The following is a 23,570-nucleotide window of genomic DNA, read 5'->3' on the forward strand; positions in this document are numbered from 1 at the left end:
GACTCCTTGCGTCTCAATGTTTAGAACATTTCCAGAGAGAGCAAAGAAAAACGTTCTACAGACCCTTCCTTAGTTTCTTCCTTGTTTCCTCCAAACACTAAAGAAACATGATGCTAGGTCTTATGTGGAGCTCAACATGCCTAAACTACCATTTCCCATTTCCTATATCTTCCTATATGGCAACACTAGGAAGTCATGGCTTTCTGGACCAGCTTCTAGAGCGTATCAGTTCCATTTCAACCAAGATGCAGTGGGGTCACTGACAGGCTGGAGACACTAGATCAACACTTCTTACCAAATTCCTTACCTTGCCTGGGCTCTGCCTAACTTCGTATCTGGCTCTCTTCCTGTCACCAGTGCCCATTTACTCTGCATTCTTGCTTCAACAGTGTTTGGGGCACCAGTGGTATGGAAGGGACACAAGAATGCAGGGTGGGGTGTGTCTCATGGTTCATCACTCAGATGACTAGAGTCACTCAGGATGATTCACAGGTGCCAAGGGCTCCTGAGTGGTGACAAACAAGGGTGTGAGGAAAAGGGAATCAGGATAGCTGAAGAAATCAGGCTGCTCTTTCTTTAAAAAAGCAGTTAAGCTGCCAAGAACTCCTGCACTAGGTCAGGAATTTACCACACAGGTTACAGTTGGGGATAAGGCACTGGACTCAGACTAGATGTAAAACCTGTATCTTTCACCAGGTGTGTGACCTCAACCTGCCAATTTCCTGTTCCTTAAAATGGCAATGATCCCACATTGCTGGGTTGTGCGGAGTAGATAAATTGATCTGTTCACTACAAACTATAATTTGCATGTTTGGGTTTCTCTAAAATTCATGTTCAGCTCATGTTCAGGGCTGAAGAAATGACTCAGTGGTTAAGAGAACTTGCTGCTCTATCACAAAGACCCAAGCTTGGATCCCAGCACCCATATCACGATCATCCAGCTCACGGATGCTATCTCTCCAGCTCTAAGGGACCCATGTGTCTTCTGGCCTCTACCAGTATCCACACGTGTGCACATTCATACTCAGATAAGAAAAAAATATTATTAAATCTTTAAAAATACCTTATCCCTAATGCAATGATATTACCAGATAAGTCTCCTTGGGACATGAGGACTCATGAGAGGGGTTAATGCCTTGATAAGAGGGCTGACAGTCTGTTTGGCCCTGTTTGGCCCTTCAACCCTTTCTAGCATGTGAGGACACCTTGAGAGTACCTGTTCTGAGGATTGGGCTCTTGTTGGAGATTAAATCTACTGGTGCCTTGACCTTGGACTCCTTAAGCTCCAATATTGTGAGTCACACTTCTGTTGATTAAAAATGACCCATGTGAGGTTATTTCATTACAGCAGCAGGAACAGTCAGCAGTTGGCACACAACAGTACTTGGTGGTTTGTCAGCTTTTATTAATATTAACCCTTTCAACAGTTCTCCAAGATAAGGTCAGTCAATTCACTCATTCAGGGTAGCGACCAACGAGACTGACATCAGGAGTGCTGTCACAGCCCAGCGCAGTAGACACTCAAGGAGACAATACGTGCACGCGTACATACATGCACAGAATGTTCATGGAGTTGAAGGATGTTGGTTACCTAATTCTACTGCAGTGCCAACCACTGCCTCCCAGGAGAGACTTGGAAAGGAGTTGAAGGGTCAAAGCTAGAAGGCAAGAAAAAGAGCCACTGAGCAGTCTTCTAGAGGGGGCACTGGTGGACCTAATATTTCTGAGTTAGACAGACTCAAACTGGTGGAAAGAAGAGAGCGCCACGGATCCACATCCTAACTAGCTTTCTAAAGCCACGCAGCAGAGGCTCTGAACCCTGGACTGAAGTGGTGGAAGCTGCGGTGGTTAAAATAAGAATGGCCCCTGAGGCTCCCATATTTGAAAGCTTGGTCCCCAGCTGGTAGAACTGTTTGGGAAGGATTAAAAGACCTTGTTGAAGGAGGAGTGTCCCTGGCGTCGGGCTTGGAAGGCCATCCTAGTCAGCTCTCTCTCTACCCCTTGGCTGTCATTTCAACATGTAGGCTCTCAGCTACTTCTCCAGTGTCAAGCCTACCTGACTGCTTGCCTGTCCACCTGCTGCTCTTCTCCCCGCCACAACAGACATGGCCTCTAACCCTCTAAGCAAGCAACCAAGTAAATGATTTTTTAAAATAAGTCGTTTTGGTTATGGTGGCTTATCACAGCCATTGAAAAGTAACTAAGGTGGCTACTGAAATGCAGAGATGACAGGAAGTTGGGCAGCAGCAGCTACTACAGGCTTGGTGTGAAAGGGGCCAAGTAGTGTAAGCCGGCACAGAAAAAAGAGAAAACCAGCCATGCCTGACAGCAGGCTTCTTACCCCTTCACCTTGTTCTATAAACCCTTGGTACAAGCCACCCAAACACTAACTTTCCCATCAGTCCTGTGAGTGAATAATAAACAGAAGAGTATTGCCTGTAGTGTCAAAACTGACACTTCTTTTCCAGAGTACAGCAGCCCCAAGGTCCGTGAAGTTAGCTGGACACACTCAATGAACTTAGCATTTAAAAAAGAAACGAAGGCCATTTGTACATTGTCTTAAAACCAGGCTGTTTATTGGACCTACACACCCACTCATTCAGACTCACACACACCCCCAGACAAACTCACACACCCATTCCTGAAGCACTGAGCTGATACAGTACTGAGAAGGGACCTGGTGAGACACAGGAGGCTGGCAAGGAGAGCCTGGTCACTGGTGGCTCTCCAGAAAAATAAAATAAAATAAATATATATATATATATATTAACAATGAGGCAAGGGGTACACCACAATAGCAGCCTTTCATCACTGCATGCAGACTCCCCTAGCTTGTCCTCCCTGCTGACCCTGAATGGACCTGGATCCCAGCTGCTACCTATGACATCGCAAACCACGACAGCATTACAAGGTAGAGGGGCAGGGATGACTCTCCCACATAACTCTCTCCCACAGAGTCCCTAGAAGGAGGCAGATGCTACTGTCATGCTCAACTCTTTCCACCTCAGGTCGCTGGTACTTCTCTGTAACTCCAGCTTTCAGGATGGGGGGGGGGTTTCACTCTCTCTAACCAATTCATATTCTACTCAATTGTTTCTCATCCCCATTTCCAGCAGTCTCACTGGTAGGGAAGCAGAAACAACCGGATCAAGGATAGGTGGTGGCCTGATCCAGCCAGGTGAGCCCATTCCATCACCCTATTAGCCAAGCTGTCTTCCACCGAGCTGCAGCACATGGCTCCAAGTCCTTTTCAGACAGGGAGTTCTGGCTCATTTCTCCACCTGTTAGCCTAGGCCCTGCTCAGAAGCCCAGTGGATGAGATGGCAACCAGCTACCCCAGGCACCTGTAGGATGGCACCCTGCTGCCTGTCTCCCACAAACACAATCCAGGCACTTTCCCTTTCCTCTTCCAGTAAGTATCGGGTTCTACGAACCCACCCTGACATTAAGTCCTGAGCTTTCCAAAGGTTAAGGAATTGGTCTGGAAGAGGAGTGATTGATATTCCTCATAAATCTGTCCTGTCCCCACCATGCTGCCTAAAAAGGCAAATAAAATAGTGAGGGGAGAGAGAGGGTCAAAAATGTCTTGAGGAATTAGCTCCTTATCCCCCAAAGAACCCTAAAGGAGGAATGGTTGGTATGAGGGCACACAAGGGAGACTGCCTCAGTCCACTTTAGATTCCCTGGACCTGGGACATGATTCACTAAAAGGGAAGGCTCTCCCCCACTCCCTTTCCATTCAGGGCAGAGTCAACAGCTCACTCAGTTCAGTAGCAGCGTCATTTGTGGCTGGTGCTAGAGGCAGCCCTGCTGCCCTTTGGGCTTAGGTACAAAGGCCATCAAGCTCTCTCTCTAGTTTACCTGACTACACCTCCTACAGGGCAAGGAGCTAAGGAGTTTCCCTTCCCTCACCCTTGGCCCAAAGCTCTGGGGTCTGTTTCTCCCACATAGTTGGGATTCTGCATCAGCTTGGGCCCAGTTTCTACCTTAGTCTTCCTCAGTTCCCCTCCAGGCTTTGTCCTAGAGGGGCTGGGGTATTCTACACCCCTCATGACCCAGCAAGCAAGACTTGGAGGCATAGCTACCGACACTGGTGATGGAGTTTGGGAAAAGGGAGTGATACTGAGAGAGGGGGTGCCAAAACCACTCAGGCCATCCGGCACAGCCAGAGTGGAGGGGACCAGAAGGCCAGTAAGTCCGCAATGGCCTTTATTGGAAGGACCATCTCAGTCCTTGGTCCAGGATCCTGAGCCTGATCAGCCCGTAGTCCAGACCAAACCAGATCCAGAAGAGGGAAGGTGGACGCACTCGGCAGTGCCCTTCTCTCTCTCCCACAGAATCTCAAACACCAACAACCTGGGTGCCGCCACACACAGGAGACCCTGGTCACATCCACCAGAGACTTACAAAAGGGGCAGGAAGTAGGACTCGGATGGTGGGATGCTGACGGAGCAGACGAGCATATTCTGAGATCCCGGGCAACTGGGAAGTCACAGAGGAGAGACTGGGAGCCAAGGGAGAAAGGGAACGAGCAGGAAGGGTCAGGGCGGCTGCGCCTGCGAAACCAAGAGCCCGCCCTGGGGGCCGTGGCTAGTCCCGGAAGGCGGAGAGCATGTGTCCGTAGAGATAGTGGGAGTGAGCTATGAGAGAAGAGAGAGACAGGCTCTGTGAGTGGAGGTGGTCCCCGAGGCGGGCAGTAGGTAGGTGCGACATGCGGCCAAGCACAAAGCGAAGCGGGAAGGGCGATGCTGCAGCGAGGGTGCGGCGGCAGGGCGGGCCGGGCAGCGGCAGGGCGGGTGAGCGCAGCCACAGCCTGGCCCACTTACCCCGAGCCGGGGGCGCACCCCCGTCAGACCCGGGGCGGGAGGGTGGGGGGTCAGCAGGAGTAGGTCCGGACCGTAGAGGGCTCCAGTCTCTGCGCCCCCGCCGTCCCGGCTGGCAGGAGTCGGCCGCGGCAGGAGAACACACAGAGCGCGGGTTAGTGCCGCCCCTCCGCAGCGCTAGCGCAGCTCAGCCTCGGCCTCGGCCCTCTCCAGCCCGCTCGGCCCCACGGTGTTGGGAGGAGCCCACGGCCAGCCTGGCACTCACCTTCCGGCATGATCTTCTTGGGCGGGGCAGGTGGGGGCTGCAGCGGGCCCAGCGTGGACACACGGAAGCCCGCCGGGAGGGTCTCCGCTGAGGTGCCCAGCATGCCACCGCTATGGTGATCCCGCGGCCGGAAGCGTTTCCTCCAGGAGGGTGCTCGACGGAACACCTTCTCTTCCCCCTGCACCAAGAGGCATACTGGAGTTGCCACTGCAGCCCCTAAAGCTCTAAAGGGTACTACTTCTGAACCCCCCCCCCCCCGGCCCTTAGTGTTTTCCCTATAGAATGAAAGGGGGGGCCTGAAGGATGACCACAAGGGGCCTTTCACACAGATCAAGCGGGAGGTCCCTCCTATCAAGTCTGGTCCAGAAGAGAACTCCTTTGCTCTACCCACCCCAACCTCCCCAAACTAAGCTCAAGAGCTCACTGCTCTCCTAAGGTATTTTTCTTTCCAGGCTCCCTCTGGAAAGACACTGGTCAGCCCTGGCACCGCTTGCCTGGCTTCTGGATCTGGGGCCTCAGTAAGGGATCAAGACTTCTAGGTTGCCACTCTTGGTTTAGCCACATGACTAGCAACAGGACTGCTCCAGGCTTTAGTTTTCTTATCTGCAAAATGGGAATTCCAACATCTGACTAACCTATTTATTTCTCCTGCTACCTACCCCAGCGGGACCTGAACACACAGACAATGATAGGTCAGACAAATGACCGGAGACATGCTCCTCCAGAGGCTACAGGAAGCAGCTCTCACCATCTGCTGCCCATCAATGCCAACCAAGTCTCCAAAATCACTTCCTCCACCAGTGGGCTCCCAGAGCCACAATCCCACAATGCCTCACTGCACAGGCCATCCACTCTACCCTTCAGAGTCACAGCCTTGTGGCCAAGTCTCATCTTCCACCCTTGTGTTTTCAGAACTGCACAGGCCCCATGGTGAGGGGCAGAGTGAGTGGGAACAGGAGTGCTAACCCCTGATTTTGCCTCAGTGACTCTTCCCATCTCTTGGGATTCATATTCTGTGCCCTTGGGATGACAAATGCTCTTATCACTTTTTAACATGTCACAGACCTGTCCCAGAACATTTTAGCCAGCATTTTCAAGAGTATTTCATTACTATTTCTTTCCCCACACTCCTTTCCCTTGTTCCCCTCAGTCCCTTCCTGCCTCTACTCCTTCTGTTTCCTTCTCCTTTTTCTCTATCGTGTTCTATGCTCCATGGAGAAAAATACATGTTGTTGTTCTTCCAAAGAATATATCCCCTGATCCTAAGTAGTGTCTGGGAATGCTGTCTGCCTCAGAAACTGTTAAATGAATGGATAGCAGAAATCCCATACCTTAATTTAGCAATGTCTGAAGATGGAGAACCTAAAAATAAACCTGTGAGGGAGGGGAACACACACTGCAGACTATCTGTGGAAGTCAAGAGAGCGACTTCGTGGAGTCCGTTATCCTCCTTCCACTGAGATCAAAATTGGGTAGCCTGGCTTATATGGCAAGAGCTGTATCTGCTGTGCTACCTCCCCAGGCCTGGGCTCTTTTTTAACTTGCCTAAAACCAAGTAAGCTAAGGAGGACCAACCAGTGAGCAAGGTCAAGGAAGGCTGGTAACATGAAAACAGGTAAGGTAGGGAGGAAGGGGAGGGAGTGCTGGCAAGACCAGGCTATGGCCTCAGGGAACATTGAAGTCTTTCCTGAACCCAAAGGGAAGGTCTGGTGAAATGGAGGTCAAAGGGCTGTTCCTGTGGACCAGAAGGGCTGAGAGATGGCTTGAGGGCAAAAGTAAAGGGAAGATAAAGCTACACGGAGACTGGGGCGACACATGTCTAGCTTTTGTTTAGTAGTGTCTACCCAAGGAGCAGACAGCAGAGCTGTCACTCAGCTCCTCGGCAGAGCACCTGTCCTCAAATACCACAAAACTGAAGACAAGCTACAGTCTCACCAAGCAGGGAAAGAAATAGTGGGGTCTGAAATACAAAAACAGAAGAAACATCCCAAAGAGATGGCTTCCAAGGAAGACCTTTGAGCCTGCATGGTTGAGAGGGCTGGGCCTTGAGGTAGAAGATGCCAGAAGTATAGCACAGGCTTTTGGGTTTTATACTAGAAATAGGTTCCACAGAGACTTCTCCACAGCTGATAACATGGCTCCCCACCTCTTACCACTCTCCATTCCTCCCAGCTCTCTCCACCCTTAAGCTAGTCATTACTCATCAGCCCCAGGGTAGATCAAATGAACCTCAATCCAACCAGCCAACAATGACCAAGGCTCTGAAGTCACATCCAGGTACTCACATCATCCAACTTCCTGTCTGTGCCCAAGGCCAGCAGGTTATTGAACTCTCTCTCCATCACTTGGCGGGCCTGAACCCCACAGGGTGAGAGGGAGAAAGAGGGGCTCTGGTTAATAACATTTTGCTACCCTTCTCTTTTAAAATTTACATTAATTCAGTTTTCATTATTATACATTATTCAGTGTGTGTGTGTGTGTGTGTGTGTGTGTGTGTATGTGTGTGTACCCACATTTACACTTGCTACTATGCACTGCCCAAGTCAGAGAACAGCTTGCAGACGTTGCTTCTCCCTTTTCACCATGCAGGAATCAAACTCAGGTCATCAGGCTTGGTGGCAAGCACTCTAACTTGCTAAGCCACCTCACCAGTCCCATCTTTAAAAAAAGAAAAAAGAAAGGAAGGAAGGAAGGAAGGAAGGAAGGAAGGAAGGAAGGGAAAAAAAAGAAAAGAAAAAAGAAAAGAAAAGAACCTGGGAGAAGAGTATGCACACCACAGTAAGTCATAGGGTCAGAGGATAACACTTAAGAATTGGTTCTCTCCTACCATATAGGTTCTGGGGACTGAACTCAGGTTATCAGGCTTGGTGGCAAGCATATTTATCCACCAAGCCATCTCAATTTCCCCCTTTATTGCATCTTTCAACTGTTTCCTGGAGGCAGAGATAGGGCAGTATTTTAGTGTACTTCACCCACTAGAAACCTCACACACCTTCCTGAGGATGCTGCTTCTGGCAAATCACGAATAGAATCCTACTAAAAGTCAAACTGTTAGCCTTAGGATTCTTTCCTATGGGACAAATTGGCGGGGAGGGCATGTCATTTTTAAGAATAGGATCACACAGTACATGAAGAAGCAGGCTTTACCTAATGAAAAAAAATTTCATTAATTAGACTCAGGGAGTTACCAATAAGAGAACAGAAAGAAGATACGAAGTTTGGAGGTAGGCACTTGTGGGAATTGAAGGGAGGTAACAGTAGACAAAGAGGATCAAAATAAATTGTACAAATATATGCAATTTCCTATGAGTAAATAAAAATTATCATTTTAAAAGCCTATATTTTGTCTCTAAAGGAAAGGTCATGGCTCATTACCCTTTGGTGAGGGCAGGGGGAGGAGAAATAAGCATGCACACCATGGGTAAGCAAAACTTCCTAGCAGCAAATAAATGAGCTCATCTGTCGGGGTCCACATTATAAACTCAAGCTAAAAGAATTGCCAGTCATGGATAGTGGGAACCCTGAACTGTGTGACACACGAACACTTTTCTAGACTCCTCAAAAATTAACTCATTAAGGAAACTACCAGAGTAGGTAGAGAGGTGGCTCCACAGTTAAGAGCACTTGCTGCTCTTGCAGAGGATCAGGGTTCAGTTCCCAGCACCCGCATCAGGTGGCTTACAACTGCCTGTAACACCAGCTCCAGGGAACAAGTAACCTTCTTCTGACCTCTGAAACTCCTGCATGCATATGATACACCTACATACATACATGTAGGGGTACACGCACACACAAAATAAAAATAATAATAATAAATAATAAGAAAGAAAAAAGAAACAGGAAGGTTTTCAAAACTCTCTGTCACCAGATATTTTCAACCATTGTCCATGGAGGATTCAGTGGATCAGATAAATAGGTCAAAAAAATACTGGGTGGTGGCAGTGTATACCTTTAATCCCAGCACTCCTCAAGGCAGAGGCAAGGGGATCTCTGAGGTCATCCTGAGCTACAGAACAAGTTCCAGGACATCTAGGGCTAGACAGAGAAACCCTGACTCAAAAAAAGAAAGGAAGGAAGGAAGGAAGGAACGAATGAACGAACGAATGAACAAACAAACAAAGGAAAGCCTGTTTCTGGGGAAAATATCAACCACAGAGCTCTATCAGGAGAGTGTTTGCCAGCAGTGGGAACATTCTATCTTACAAATGATCTAAAAGGAAAACATTTCAAGTATCTTCTGGGTGGTGAGAGGTTAAATGGACAGGAGTCAGCTGCAGAAGCTACTGCGGCCTGGGCAGGCAGGGAACCTGTGAAGTTAGAGGTGGCAAGTGTAGAGAGACTGCCTTGGGGGGCATTCAAACTTCTACTAGAAAGAGAGGCTCCACACAGTGCGTTTTGACTGGTCAGGAGGAGTCACAACAGACAGCCTACAAACACACTGGCCTCATATGCCGCCATTGTCCCCGAGGCCAACGTGCCATCCCAAACCAAGAGACACCAATGCCCCACCCTCCCTCAAGCCAAAAAGTGTCTGCTCCCAGAATAGGCAGCACAGCTAGTGGCTGAGTTTCAAAAGCAATCTGACAGCTGCAAACAGTTCACACAAGGGCAGCTAAAAGGATCAGGGGCAGCAGCTAGTCCACACGAGGGAAGGCTAAAAGAATTAAAACCATTCTGTCCGGAGAGACAAAGGCTTGGACCCAGAGGCAATAGAATCAGAGCGTATGAAATTCACAGTTCTTACAAAGGGAGAAAACTGGTCAAATACAAACATCCTCACCAACCTAAACTGCAAGGAAGAGGCAGTTCTCTACCCGGGGGGGCCTGGCAGAGGCATATTTAGGACATCTAAAATCAGGAAGTACTTTATACAACTGTCAGTGCAACTAGGATACATTACCCACAGGAAGTCAGAAGGGCCAAAAATATAAATAGGGTCGCGAGAACTTAGGTATATTCTTAGATAACAGTTGAAATAATAATTATGAAATGTAATTGAAGGAGATGTCTAATCTCTTGAGCTGCTGACAGGGAGACAAAGCTCTGGTATGGCGAGTCTCTGGACTGTGTCTACGGTTTCCACTCTGCTGAGGCCTAGGGGCCCAGGAGCAGATCCCTAGGATGGCAGACAAAAGAGGTGCAGGTTCTCTGGTCCCTATGGGACCCAGGGCTTGTTGTTCCCTCTGAAAAGTTGGGTCAGAGAAGCAATTTAAGGAAAAGGAAAGTTCCCAAGCCTCAGCTGCCAAAGAGGCTTGAGAAGAGCTGGAGTAACCAACAGCCATGTGGAGACAAGAGAAATATCTCTGCATGTTAAAGACACCTATTCTGGAGGAACTTTGGCAATGCACACGGAGCACTCAGAGGTCTGAGGACACGGCACCCCCTTTGAGACAGAACACACACACACACACACACACACACACACAGGGCTGGGAGGGATGTTGACTGAAGGCCTACCTGGGTGTTCTGTGTGGGGATTTGTAGAACTAAGGCCAGTGTGTTGTGGTCGAAGTTCTCATCCAGGGCCAGCAGGGCACCATGCACACCGCTCTCGTGTAGGTTTCCTGCGTAGTCCCTTAGCCCTATGGACTGGACCCAGTGAACCACCTGGTCATTAGTCCAGACCAGCACATCTGGAGGGCAGAGGAAGAAACGGACAAAGAGGACACACGGCTGGCTCAGGCTCTTCTAGCGCAGAAGTAGGGTTCCCCAGACGCAGAGCCTCAGTTACCCTGCTCTCTACCTCCCACCATCCCTAACTTCCCACAACTTTCTGTCCTCCATGGCATCTGGGCTCCTGCAGAGGCAGCTCCACCTCACTGCCCCGCTGCCAGCCTGGAGTCCCAGCAAGGGTCATTCCGTAACCTGAGGCCAAAGAGGCCTTATTCTTTTAACTTTTAGAGTCTTGTCTAAAACCTGTCTCTTTCCCATCCAACCCTCCCGCTGCCCCCAGATCACCAACTTCTATGAACTTGTCAGCCTATGGCACCATCACAGAGGGTGCATCTGTCTAGTTGGAGGCCGCTGTTCCAGGGACTGCATCAGACAGGCTGCAGCTGGATTCGCTGCTCAGATTTGAGTCTTCCCTGAGGCTCACTGGGCCCCTGGCTCTGGGTGGAAGCAAGCAGGCCCACCAGCTTACCCTTGATCTCATGCTGGCTCTCCTCCCTCCTCTTCTCCAGCTCCTTCCGGTCATAGTTCAGCCTCTTCAGACACATGATGCCATACTGAAGACTGGCTCTGCAGGTACACAGCACCCGAGCCAGGGCTTTGGTGTGACCATGTTCCTGCCCACATGACCCCAGTTCTGTACCAGCCACAGTAGGTACAGTGCACTCAGTCCCACTGCATCCAGCAGAAAGGACACCCTAGTGCCCCCATGCCCCTGCTGCCAGGGCTTGCACTGAGGATCGGAGGTCACTTCCACCCACTACTGCTTACATCCCTCACTTTAGGCAGCCTGACTGTCACCCTGGTTAGACTGTGACACCTAGCAGATTAGTCAGACGCATCTCTGGATTGTCTTCAAGGGCATTTCTAGAGTTGGCGAGACCCATCCTGAATATGGGTGGCTCCATCCCACAGCATGGGGACCAGATGGAATGAAAGGGCAGAAGGAGACAGCCTAAGGGCCGGGACATTCTCTCTGCTTCCCCCTTCACAGTGGGCTCAAGCAAGGAGCAAAAGCAAGTCCGTCCTCTCCTAAGTTGTGCCAGATAGTCTGTTACAGCAAAAAGAAACTAACAAAGGGCCTGACTGGCGGGAGGGCTTTGGATGAAACTGGCATGCCTCTTCTTTGCAGGTGCTGGAACGATAAAGATCACTCAAGAGTGAAAGAAAAGGGAAATCCAAGATACTCCTTCATATTTCAGTCCTTTCAGAGGCCTACAAGATGCCAATGGAACCTGCTCAACTTGTTCTTTCTGCTGCAGCCACACTGAAACCCATGTAGTCCCTCAAACACAGAAGGCTTCGGAGGCCTGGGTGCCGCAGGGCCTTTGCACTGGTTCCTATGTCTACCCAGAATATCCCACCCTCAATTTTCTAAACAGTTCACTTTCTCTTTACCTGTATGTCTTTGTTCAAACATCTGCTCAGTCCAGCTCACCTAAAGTAGACTCACACAACTCCACCCCCACCCCATACTTCCACATTAACTTGCTCTAATTTTCTCCCCCAGCTCCTTAACTATCTTGTCCTGCAAAGTCACAATGTACACTTCATGAGGATGGACGACTGTTTAACTCACTGGTCATAGATCTCTAGCACCTCACAGGTGCTCTATTCATGCTTAATGATGAAATGAAACAATTTACATAACCTACTAACTATACTAAAACAGTAGGCCATAATAAGCAGTGAATAAGCAGTAAGTCAGGCAGAGAACCTTGGGTTAGAAAGAACCCCATGGCAACTTAAGTCCAAGCTACTCAGAATCTAGGACAGTGGTGGCTGAGCAACACCAAACTGCTGGGCAGCTCCTTTACACTGGGACAAATTTTGTAAGGGTCCAAACTTGAGGACCCTTTGTCCTTTCACCTTCTGGGGTTTTCCCTTACACAGAGGGACAGAACAAAAGAACCCTCCCAACTCCAACCACTTAGAGAGTAAATTATACAGACTACTCCCAAAGCTCTTCTGCCTGGAATACTCAGTGCAGAGACACATTTCTAGGCTGCCTGTATTTATCACTCGAGATGCTGCTTTAAGCTTTAGATGACTGTAAAGAGGCACAAGCACATACAGCCCATGATGGGAAATGCCCCTGACATTAGTCTCATTGTAATCTTTTACATAGCTCCTGAGACTTTCAAAGCTGTTGTATAGCATGACAAAACTTGCCCTTAAAGTTAGGTCAAGACAGGTTTGAATGCCACACTCTACCAGAGGGCACCGGGCATCTGTAAGACAGAGCCTCTCTTTCAGGGTTGTAGTGAGGATTAAGAGTGACAATGAATGGAAGGCCCCAGTACATCTCAGGGACTCAGAAATAGGTCCACTGTTAGGAGGGTAGGTGTGATTAATGTATGTGTGGGATGGGGGTCTACCCAAACAGCAGAACCCCACTCAACAGAATACCCCAGTCCAAGAAGCACTTGGTGAGATGTCGAGAAATGAGGTGTCAGCCCCGTTTGGCTAATATGAGCGAGCAGAAGCAACCTCTCCTGGATTTTGCTACCTCTGTTGGTAAGTCAAGTGTAAATGTTCCTTTCTTGTCACAGAAATAATAACTTATATGGGTGTCTCCAAAAGTGCCTTGGTGGTGTAAGCCTGCAATTCAAGCTATTCAGGAGGCTGAGGCAAGGGGATCCCAATTTCAAGGGGTATTACAGAATGAATTCAGGACCAGACAACTAGTGAGACCCTGCCTTAAAAAATAAAAGTCAGATAAAAATGGCAGAGAGGCCAGGTTCAGTAGCACATGCCTATAATCTCCACACTTGGAAGTAGAGGCAGGGGAATCAGAAGCTCAAGGTCATCTTTGGCTACATAGAAAGTTTAAGGACATCCTGCACTACTTAAGTGCCTGTTTCAAAAAAGGGAGGGGTGGCTGGGGGTGTAGCTTAGCACTGGCATGCCTGATGCTTGTTTAGAGACCCTACACTCAAACCCAAGTATTGCAACAAAGGAAAAAATTCCAAGCCAGGCAGTGATGATCCACCTTTATACCAGCTCTCAGGAGGCAGAGGCAAAAGGATCTCTAACTTTGAGGCCAGCTTGGTCTACAGAGAAACCCTGACTCAAAAAACAAAAACAAAACAAAACAAAAACAAAAAAGAAAGAAAGGAAGGAGGGAGGGAGGGAGGAAGGAATGGAAGGAGGGAGGGAAGGGGGAAGGAAGGAAGGAAGGAAGGAAGGAAGGAAGGAAGGAAGGAAGGAAGGAAGGAAGGAAGGAAGGAAGGAAGGAAGGAAGGAAATACCCAGACCAGGCACAAGGACTCACTTGTAATCCCAGTATTTGGAAGCATAGACAGGAGTGCTGTGAGTTTGAGGCCAGTATGGGCTGCAGAGTCCTTGTCCCTGAGTTCCAACAGGAAAAAAGAACATGCTTTTGGACTGTTGAGTAGAATGGAAGCAGAGTGAGTGGCAGAGGCGAGGTGTGTGGTGACACCTCAGAGACCTAAAGCCCTGGACCCACGGAACTGCTCTATGACCTGGTGGCAGGCTGGCTTTCTCCCCGCTCCTCACAGTGGGGCTGTGGGAGGGCTCCCACCATCCTGGTAAGACTGGAGGGCATGCTGCAGCAGTCCAGGCACATGCCAGACTGGCAGAGGAGTAGCACATCTCCCAGCCTATCAATCAGCCACGAGGAGACAGGTGCAGCTGGGCCTGGCAGCCTCCCAGGCAAAGACAAAGACTCCCTTTCAGCCCCAGCAAGGACTGAAGGGCAGAGAAGACATAGCTTAATTTCCCTGCAGCCCTTACAAGTTGCTGTGGGGTCATAAAGGGGAAGTAAGGGGCTCAGGACTATGCTTGAGCCCTCAGACAGTTCTGCTGTTCTCTGCCATCATCCCTAAGCTACTGCTCCTTCCTGTGCCTCAGCTTCCTTGCCCATGAAAAAGTTTACTAGATCCTGTCCAGATTTAAATTTCTATGACGTATCAACTGGAAGATGTCCACCAAGTCCTGAATGGACTAGACAAGCCACAAACAACCATTTTACTATCTACTTGAGGGAAAGCCAGAGCTTAAGTAGCAAGTGAGGCTATAGAAATCTGGGTAAGAACTTCTAACAAAAGCAACTCCATCACCACCAACCTCACTCTCCAGTGCTGCTGAAACCAGGTTTCTGCAATGATACTGGTTGTTGCTAATGAGCTAGTTGGGATGCAGGATGGAGGGACTGTTGTGTCAAGGCTACAGTGTGCCCACAGAGCTTTCCACCTTTGAGAAGAATCCAGAGCTAGGCGTGGTGACGTACACATTTAATCACAGCTCTTGGCAGGCAGAGGCAGGTGAATCTCTGTGAGTTCGAGGCCAGCCTGGTCTACAAAGTGAGTCCAGGAGAGCCAGGGCTACACAGAGAAACCCTGTCTCAAAAAAACAAAAAATCAAAAGAAGCTAGAACTCCAGACACTCAGATAAAAACTACTGTTAGAACATCAGCAATGGGGGATGGAAAAATGGCTCAGAGGTTAAGAGACTGGCTATTCTTCCAGAGGACCTTGTTTTAATTCCCAGCAGCCACATAGTGACCCACAATGGTCTGTGACTCTACTTCCAAAGGATCAGATGTCCTCTTCTGGCCTCCACAAACAATAGGCACATGTGCAGTTCACAGACAGGCAAAACACTGATAAGCATAAAATAATAAAAATTAAAACAAAAGCAAAACACTGGCAACCAAATTTTCAAAAACATGTCAGCCAAACAAAATGGATCTATAAGTCAAATTCTACTCACAGGCTGCCAGCTTGGGACCTCTACTGTGACATATTTGGACAGATCTTTCCAGTCAAAAGAAGAAAAGGAATATATATTCCACATAAAGGGATATAGGTCCAAAGCTGAGAAACTCCCATCAAGGGTGCAAAAGTGCATCAAGCCCACTGCCCCTGTGACAGTGTGGTGGCCCCTCGTGTGTTTGAACACTTGGTGTCCAGATGGCAGTACTGTGTGGAAAGGTCACCCATGAGCATGAGGCTCATTGGGTGAAGTAAGTCATGGGATTGGCCTCTGACGCAGTACAGCCTTGAGGTATGAGTCCTCCCCAAAAGTGGGCAGCACCATTTCCCTGCTGGAGTCCTAGACTGTACAGAAAGGAGAAGCCCTCAGAGCGCAAGCATCCATCTCCCTCTTCTTCCTAACACTAATGCCAAGCGAGCTGCCTCCAGTTCCTGCTGTCTTCACTTCCCCAGCATAATGGGCTGGACTGTGGAAATTCGAACTAAAATAAGCCCTTCCTTCCTTAGGTTGCTTTAGACAGGGTATTTTATCACACAACCTAGAAGAAATGCATCAATGCCAGATTCACTGTAAGCCTTCTTGGTTGAGACAGAGAATGAAGCCGGCCCAAACACAGGCAAGGAAACTCAGAATGAGAGGAAACTCAGAGGTGATGCTAATGAAAAATGGCTTTTGTCCTAAGGGTTAAAGGTGACAGGATCAAATCCACAAACTGCAGAATGAGACAAGAATCATGAGTTTCATAACAGGAACACTTATTACCACCCAAAACATGCCCTGGAAAGAGACTAGGGGCCCCTCCATTTCAGAAGACAGGCCCCCAGGACTGGGAGAATGCCACACACCAAGGAGGTGGCCCTGGCTCACCGATGAAAGCTGTCCACCATCTTGAGGTGGACCCGCAGATCCTTCTTGGTGAGGTGATCCAGCATGCGCGCATCCACCAGGCACTCCATGAAGTAACTACGGTACTGAGGGAGCCCCAGGCTGGGCAGCCATTCATTTCCAATCCACTCATGATTCATGTCTCCATAGGCCAGGGTCTGGGGACAGGAGAAGGAAGAGGACATGGGGGAGGGAGGGAGGCAGACAGTGCCAACAGGTTACAGGTGGCATATCTGTTTGGGAGAGACACCAATCTACCCTCCACCCATGAGAGAGAGAGCGAGAGCAGTCCAATGCCATTTCAGTTTACTTGGACTAAGGAGCTAGTAGTCACAGGAGATCACAGAATTATTCCAGGATCTCAAAATGACCCAATTCTACTCAAGTATCAGCTGTCCACAGCAGTGGCTCTCTGCCTTCCTAATGTTTCTACCCTTTACAGTTCCTCATTCTGTGGTGAATCCCAACCACAAAATTATTTCTTCACTATTATCATAACCATAATTTTGCTGCTGTTATGAATAGCAATTGAATATCTGATATTTGACCCCCAAAGTGGTTGCGACCCACAAGTTGAGAACTTCCGGTCTACACCAAAAACAAAAGTGACTGTCTAAGGATAAAAACAAAAACAAAAAGAACCAGAGTCCTTCCTGTCACCTCTAGAAGGCAATGTGTAGTGGTGTGGACAACTTGTCAACTTATTTCAGTTAGCCTCAAGCCTGCTGAACTGGAGGAGAGGCCAGGGAAGGTGGATCTGCAGAGGATGACAGCCTGGCTCTGAGAGTGGGAGCCTCACAGTCCAGGAATGACTAAATGTTAGCCAAGGACAGCAGCCTGTGCCAGTAGAGCCAGCTTGTTTCCTGAGGACTGGTCATCGCATGAGGAATTCTCCAGGGCCTTTGTGGACGTCCCCGCTTGTGCTGTGATTTTGTCTCATGAGGCCTGCACTAACAGCATGGCCTCAGGAGGAGAGCAAGCAGGGACTCACTGACTGCTCCGCTCTAGAAAGCTTCAGTTTTGAGAGCAACCACTTTCCTCTTACTCCACTTGATGTTTTCAAACTGAAAAGTCCTATTTTAAAAGGAAATTTTACATGCTGATATATATAAAATTGCATACAGTAATGTTTATTACTAATTTATTACCATCAAATGAAGTTATCCTCTGTGGTCAGCTCAAAGTTCAGAACTAGCCCTTTTCTCTGGACCCAGTCCTCTGCCCTTCCCACACAAAACTGCTACACTCCATTGTCTACCACTTTTCTACTCTGAAAAAGAAAGCTTTAGCCAGGTGGTGACGGCTCATGTCTTTAATCCCAGGACTCAGGAGGCAGAGACAGGCGAAACTCTGATTTCAAGGCCAGCCTGGTCTACAAATTGAGTTCCAGGACAGCCAAGGCTACATGGAGAAACCTCATCTCCAAAAACAAAAACCAAACAAACACACAAAGAAAAGCTTTGCAGTTTATTTCACTTCACATTACATTTCTGATTCCTCTAGTGTTTTAGTGTGAGAATGTGCTGTCCATGGTGTGGTCAGCAAGTGCAAGCTAGGCTGCCCTGCTTCATTCTCCAGCATAGGAGGTGCTATCCCACACTGCTCTCTGCACTCCATTAACCTGCTCATTAGTGTTAGCCCTCCACTCATTCCACTCATGAGTTTAGAAAGGCCAGTCCTAGTACATGCTCAGTAGATATTTGTTCGCGAGGTAGATGACTGGAAGACTCATTCACCAGAGTGTCATTTGGAAGGATAAGAAATGGAAGTGGATTCGTGAACCTAAGACTCATCATTCATGAACAAGGAGTCAGACAGTGAAGGGTCTGGCCTGCTGGGGGCCCAGCCCCACTCACACACCATGCACTCCTCACCTGCCATCCTACGAAAGCAGAAAAGGAATGAAAAGGGAGTTTGGGAGAAGAAACTTTGTCTGGGGTGTCATGTGTTTCACACTGTGACACACACACTGTGCCATTCAGAGAGCCTAGAAGAGAGGTTCTTCCCTGACCTACTGGGAGTAGTTTTAATGAGGGAGGGAGGGATCTTACCTGGGCCCAGCTGCCCTCCTCACTGTCCTAGCAGGAACCAGTGCCGCATGTCAGGGGAGACACAAAAGTCAAGAAACCCAGAGCCTCCACCCAGGCATCCTCAAAAGAGTGGGAAAGACACCCCAGCAGCTAGGGGGTGGCCAGGAAAAGCTTGTTGGGACTGCTGAGAAAGCTGATATATACATATATGTTTGTGGTGAGGGGTACAAATCTGTATAACAAAAACATGCTTCCCAGTTCCTGGGGCTTGACTAGGGGGTAGCAAGATGCCAGGCATTGCCAGTCTTCCCTCCTGACCCACCATGGACCCAGCTAAGAACATGGAGTTTGTGACTCAGGCCCATAGAAGGGAAGATCCCTCTGTAGCCCAAAGCTGCTAAGGATCTTATGACCCCTAGAACAGAGCTTCCAATGTATACAACCATGATTCCCAGTCTCATGCTGCCCACAATCCTCCACCCTGAGAACAGAACCGGAAACAACAGGGATGCTAGCCTCTGCCAGCCCCTTGGGCTTCCCACACCCCCCACTTAATTGTCATGGGTGTCACGGTTCCTTGGGCCAAGGGGCAGACTCACTGTTTTGGTAGATGTTGCCAGAGTTTCCATCTCTTCATGTGTCACCCAGACGTTCCCTGAAGACTGCAGGAAGACAGGAAAGCATCCTGGTCTTTGATGGGCCCACCCTCAAGACCCCCAGCAGGAGGCCCCACGTACAACACTCCCTTCTCCTGGCTACCTCCCATGGGCACAGCTGGCCACTCCCCACAGTCTAGCTCTAAGCAGTCCATCCTAGAAACTATCCAGAGATCTGCAATTATTGTCAGGTAGGCAAGGGGAAATGGAGCCTATGGGTGGCCCATGGAAGGCAGGGAACCAGATCTGCTGGGACCCTCCCAGAATCAACATCTTACTCTCCTGAAGACCAGGGGGAGGAGCCTTTTGTGGAGATGGGAAGTTAAAGCAGAGCTCAATGCTCCCATCTTCCTGAAGACCAATGGAAGACTATGCAAACACTACATCAGGGCCTCTGTGGATCTGAGGGGGAAGGAGGCTACTCACAGTCCTGGAGGTAGGCGGAGCTGAGGGGCTAGTCAGTGACACCATCTCCTGGATGGCCAGGCGAAGCTTGAGCCTGTGCAGGGCATTGCTGATGCCGATTTCCCGCTGGATCTCTGTGTCCGACAAGGCGGACATAATGGCACCACTCTTGACATTGGCCCGGCAGGCCGCCACATACCAGGCAGGCATCCCTACCCAGAGCTACAGACATGGGGCACAGGGAAACAACTTAACATCGTTTGGTTGGTTACTCCTGGGGCAGCTGATGGAAGAGTCAGTCTGCCTGTGAAAGGCTGATATCTCTGTAATCCATCCCCTTATTCTTGGGATGGCACATACGTTCTTATCTGGCAGTAACACTCTGGTAAAGTTATAGGGACACCATGGCTGCTGCTTGGGAGTCCTCATCCCATCAAACCAAAGTGCAAAGCAAACCCTAAAAGCAGACACAAGTGACTGAGGTTCACAGAGGACTGACTTGGGTAGGAATGGGGAAACCTACCCCACATGGTCTTCCCTCGGATGCCAGAGCATCTGCCCCAAGATCCCAGAGCATCTCCCCTGCCCAGGCTCACCTCCAGCCAGGAGACTACCGTGGGGCCATCCCATTGGGCAAAGGGCATTCCTTTTCGGCGAGCATCTTCAAGCAGCTGGTGTCTTGGGGGAGGAACAACAGGCTCACTAGTCTTTCTTTCTCTCAACCAGGCTGAGTCCTGGGGACCACTCCAGTCTGGGCCAAGAGCTGGCATTGGCACTTCCCCAGCTCCCCACCCTTGGATTCTTCTGCTCTATGCCTGAAGCAATATGACACTTCGAAGTGGGGCAGGAACACCCTCCATGCCCACAGTGCTCTCACACCTCACACACACTGACTTAGCCATCTCCATGTGCCCTGCAAGAGAACCATGGGTCCCAGATTACTCTCCCACAGGTTTCCTGCTTCCTGTTCCCAAGGAACATCCTAAAGCCTTGCTCTCAACACAGGACTGCTCAGATGTGCCCGCATGGACCAAGCTCTGTCTCTCTGAACTCACAACAGGGGAAGGAAAGTGGCTGGGGGCCTGGGCCACCTTAGTAGCACCTGGCCTGAGGCTCTTACTTCTTTTTTAGTCGCCGGTCCTTCTCTGCCTGGGTCCCCAGCTTGGCAGGTACCATTGGTTCCTGCAGACTGAGTTCGGATTCTGTGAGAAGAACTGGAAAGGAATACATGGCCATGTCAGCAGCCCTTATGCCTTTGCCTGAACCAAGAAAACAGAAGCAGCAGCAGCTGCCTCCTCCTCAGCATAGAACAACCCAACCAAATCTGATGGGTCCCCATTTTATTCCCAAGGCTGACTTCTCAAATTGCTGCAATCCAGGCAGGCCCAGAGTGGCACTGGTTGATTCATGCCCTGGGGAGCCTCAACCCTAGGAGTATTCTCCAGAGAGACGGACCAGAGTCATCCCACTCTAGAATACTAGACAGAGCCCACTACTTCTCTAAGCCAGGATGCAAAGCAGACCCCAAGAGAAAATATGAATGGACACAGACAAGAATTCAGAAAAAAAAAAATGATCCTGACTTGATAAAGAAACTATTGAGAGATTATCTCCTGGGCAATCTCTCTGGCTGTACTCACTGCAGCCCTATCTATCTACCTATCCAGCTATCTATCTACTTATCCATCTACCTACCTACCTACCATCTATCTATCTATATACCTATCTATCTATGTACTTATACATCTACCTACCTACCTATCTACCTATCATCTATCTATCAATCTACTTATAAATCTACCTACCTACCTACCAATTATCTATCTATATATACCTATCATCTATCTATTATCTAGCTGTCATCTATCTCTATTCCTACCATCTATTATCTATCTATCATCTATCTATCTACTATTTATCTGTATGTGAAGGAGAGACCTGTTCTGTCTGTGTGTATCTCCCTGTCTCCCTCTGCCTCTCTATCTATGCAGCTCCACATACACATGTCCTCATTTCCTAACAGTCTCATTCTGTGTACACATACTGCACACACACACACACACACACACACACACACACACACACCCTCTCTGGGTTTCCTCTTGCACACCAGGCTCTTTCTCCAGGCTCTTTCTCCACTTGTACAGACTACAAAGAGAAACCCCCTTCACTCTCTCCTATTGACAATCTCCCAGATTCACAAGAAAACTCTGGAGAACTCCTGCGAAAGGACATTGTCACTGAAGCCACTATAGGCCTGTCACTCTGGTTCACATGGTAGCAGGTGTGGGTAATGCAGAAACTACTCTGCAACACTGACAAGCTTAGGTGATGGTGCAGCACGAGGAACAAGAAATTACACAACTTCTCAAAACACGCCTCTGCCCCCAAGCCGACCTTCCTGTGGCTGGCTTCACACCTTCTTGCCTGCTTTGCCTCTCTCCCATCCTCCCCATCCTTCTCTTCACTCAGATAGCTGTGTTCTGATTCACACCTTCCCAGGGATGTGAAGTCAGGAAAAGCTAATTATACATTTAGGTCCAAGGGTTCCTTTCTTCTAGCTGATCAAGTTCCTCCTGAGTGATTCACCAATGCTCCAACCACTCTGGGGGACTTCTGACTCTCTTCTTAGGGTCAGGAGCTGGTCTGAACTAGCCATCCATTCCTCTGCCCCTATCTTTCCACATCTCCCTGCTCTACTTCAGCAGACAGTGGCACACACAGGCCTCTTCCCCAAGCTGTACCTGCACCCCACTTCTTGTCTTGGCTGAACCCTGTTTCAGCTCAGAGCTGCCCAGGAGGAAACCTGTCCCCTCCCCCAGCCCCTCCATGGCTACTGCTGGGTCCTGAAGCACCTGGGCCATCTCCACTATCACAGTGTTTTCGAATAATCTCCTTATTTTCCCCTTTTTATCAGCTGCCAGGCCTCCTGAGCTATGGCCCGATGTCCCCTTATGTGGTGCTGAACTGGGGTTAATGTGTGAATAAATGAATGGGGAAATGTCGGAAAGAAGAGGAGGTAGAGAGAAAGGAAGAAAAGAAAGAAGTGGAGCAAGGGTAAAAGAAAGCAAATGCTTACTGTGTGCCCCACATGCCAAGCATGACTGCAGCTCTGCACTGCCACATGACAGAAGAGCCACTCCTGCCCAAACACCTTCTCCAGCAAAAAACGCTGCTAGGCCACAGAACTTGTAATCAACGGACTCAGGAAGCAGAGGCAGAAGGATTACCATGAGCTTAAAGCCACCCTGGGCTACACAGCAAGTACCAGACCAATCAAAGCTACATAGTAAGGATCTGTCTTGAGCACGCGCGCGCGCACGCGCACACACACACACACACACACACACACACACACAGACACATGCATGAACAAAAGTTATAATTAGAACCCAGCCTGATAGTTCAGGCCTATGATCCCAGCTACTGAGAACTGAGGCTCAAGGATTATAAATTCAAGGCCAGTTTGAACAACACAGTGAAACCCAGCCTTAAAATAAACAGAGACCTAGGGATGTAGTGCAATGGTAGGATTCAGGAAGCCCTGAATTCAATCGCTAGTAATGGGACAAACAAGCAGATTTCATAGTCCTGTGAAAACCAGACGTACCTAGAAGTAAGGTCTAGTGTCGATCCAAGTCTTTAAGATCTAGGACACAACCAACTAGTCCAACTTGAGACTTGGGCCACAGGAGGGAGCCCATAACTGACACTGCCTGGAGGGCCAGAAAACAGAGCCTGGATAGCCCAAGAGACCTAGGATTAACTGAACATGACTAAAAAAGATAGATGATAGATAGATAGATAGATAGATAGATAGATAGATAGATAGACAGACAGACAGACAGACAGATAGATAGATAGACAGACATAGATAGATAGGTAGATAGATAGATAGATAGATAGATAGATAGATAGATAGATAGATAGAATAAAATAAAGCTAGGACAGTTGCCCTGTAGGTCCTATAATGTCCATCAGAAATGCTCCAAAGTGGAAGCAGCTGCAGTGAGCCAACTTTGCCTTCACACAGATTCCCTGCTGCAGCATGCCAGGTCAGAGAACACCAGCAACTGCCTGGCACTTTTAGGCACAGGAA

The 23,570-nt window shown here is 49.0% G+C and overlaps 1 protein-coding gene across 5 annotated transcripts in view; it reads right to left on the minus strand.

Annotated features, from left to right (window-relative positions):
- Positions 1-1,390: 1,390 nt before the first annotated feature.
- Positions 1,391-23,570, minus strand: part of Ppfia4 (PTPRF interacting protein alpha 4) — a 49,215-nt gene continuing 27,035 nt past the window's right edge. For 3 of the 5 annotated variants that reach the window (XR_009584558.1, XR_009584561.1, XR_009584560.1), the window contains 12 exons: positions 20,592-20,685; positions 20,068-20,149; positions 19,493-19,693; positions 19,010-19,072; positions 18,432-18,458; positions 16,363-16,538; positions 11,231-11,328; positions 10,546-10,721; positions 7,374-7,442; positions 5,089-5,266; positions 4,827-4,935; positions 3,029-4,640 (listed from right to left, as the gene is read on the minus strand). Coding sequence is in view for 1 of the 5 variants with exons in the window: in XM_021633790.2 (XP_021489465.1) it covers positions 4,591-4,640; positions 5,089-5,266; positions 7,374-7,442; positions 10,546-10,721; positions 11,231-11,328; positions 16,363-16,538; positions 18,432-18,458; positions 19,010-19,072; positions 19,493-19,693; positions 20,068-20,149; positions 20,592-20,685 (1,214 nt within the window). In the remaining 4 variants the exon portion in view is untranslated. Of the gene's footprint in view, positions 1,659-3,028; positions 4,641-4,826; positions 4,936-5,088; positions 5,267-7,373; positions 7,443-10,545; positions 10,722-11,230; positions 11,329-16,362; positions 16,539-18,431; positions 18,459-19,009; positions 19,073-19,492; positions 19,694-20,067; positions 20,150-20,591; positions 20,686-23,570 lie in introns of those variants that run through there. The other 2 variants (XR_009584559.1, XM_021633790.2) reach the window with 2 other exon arrangements.

This window comes from Meriones unguiculatus, chromosome 11 (assembly GCF_030254825.1).
Source record: "Meriones unguiculatus strain TT.TT164.6M chromosome 11, Bangor_MerUng_6.1, whole genome shotgun sequence".
Taxonomy (NCBI): domain Eukaryota; kingdom Metazoa; phylum Chordata; class Mammalia; order Rodentia; family Muridae; genus Meriones; species Meriones unguiculatus.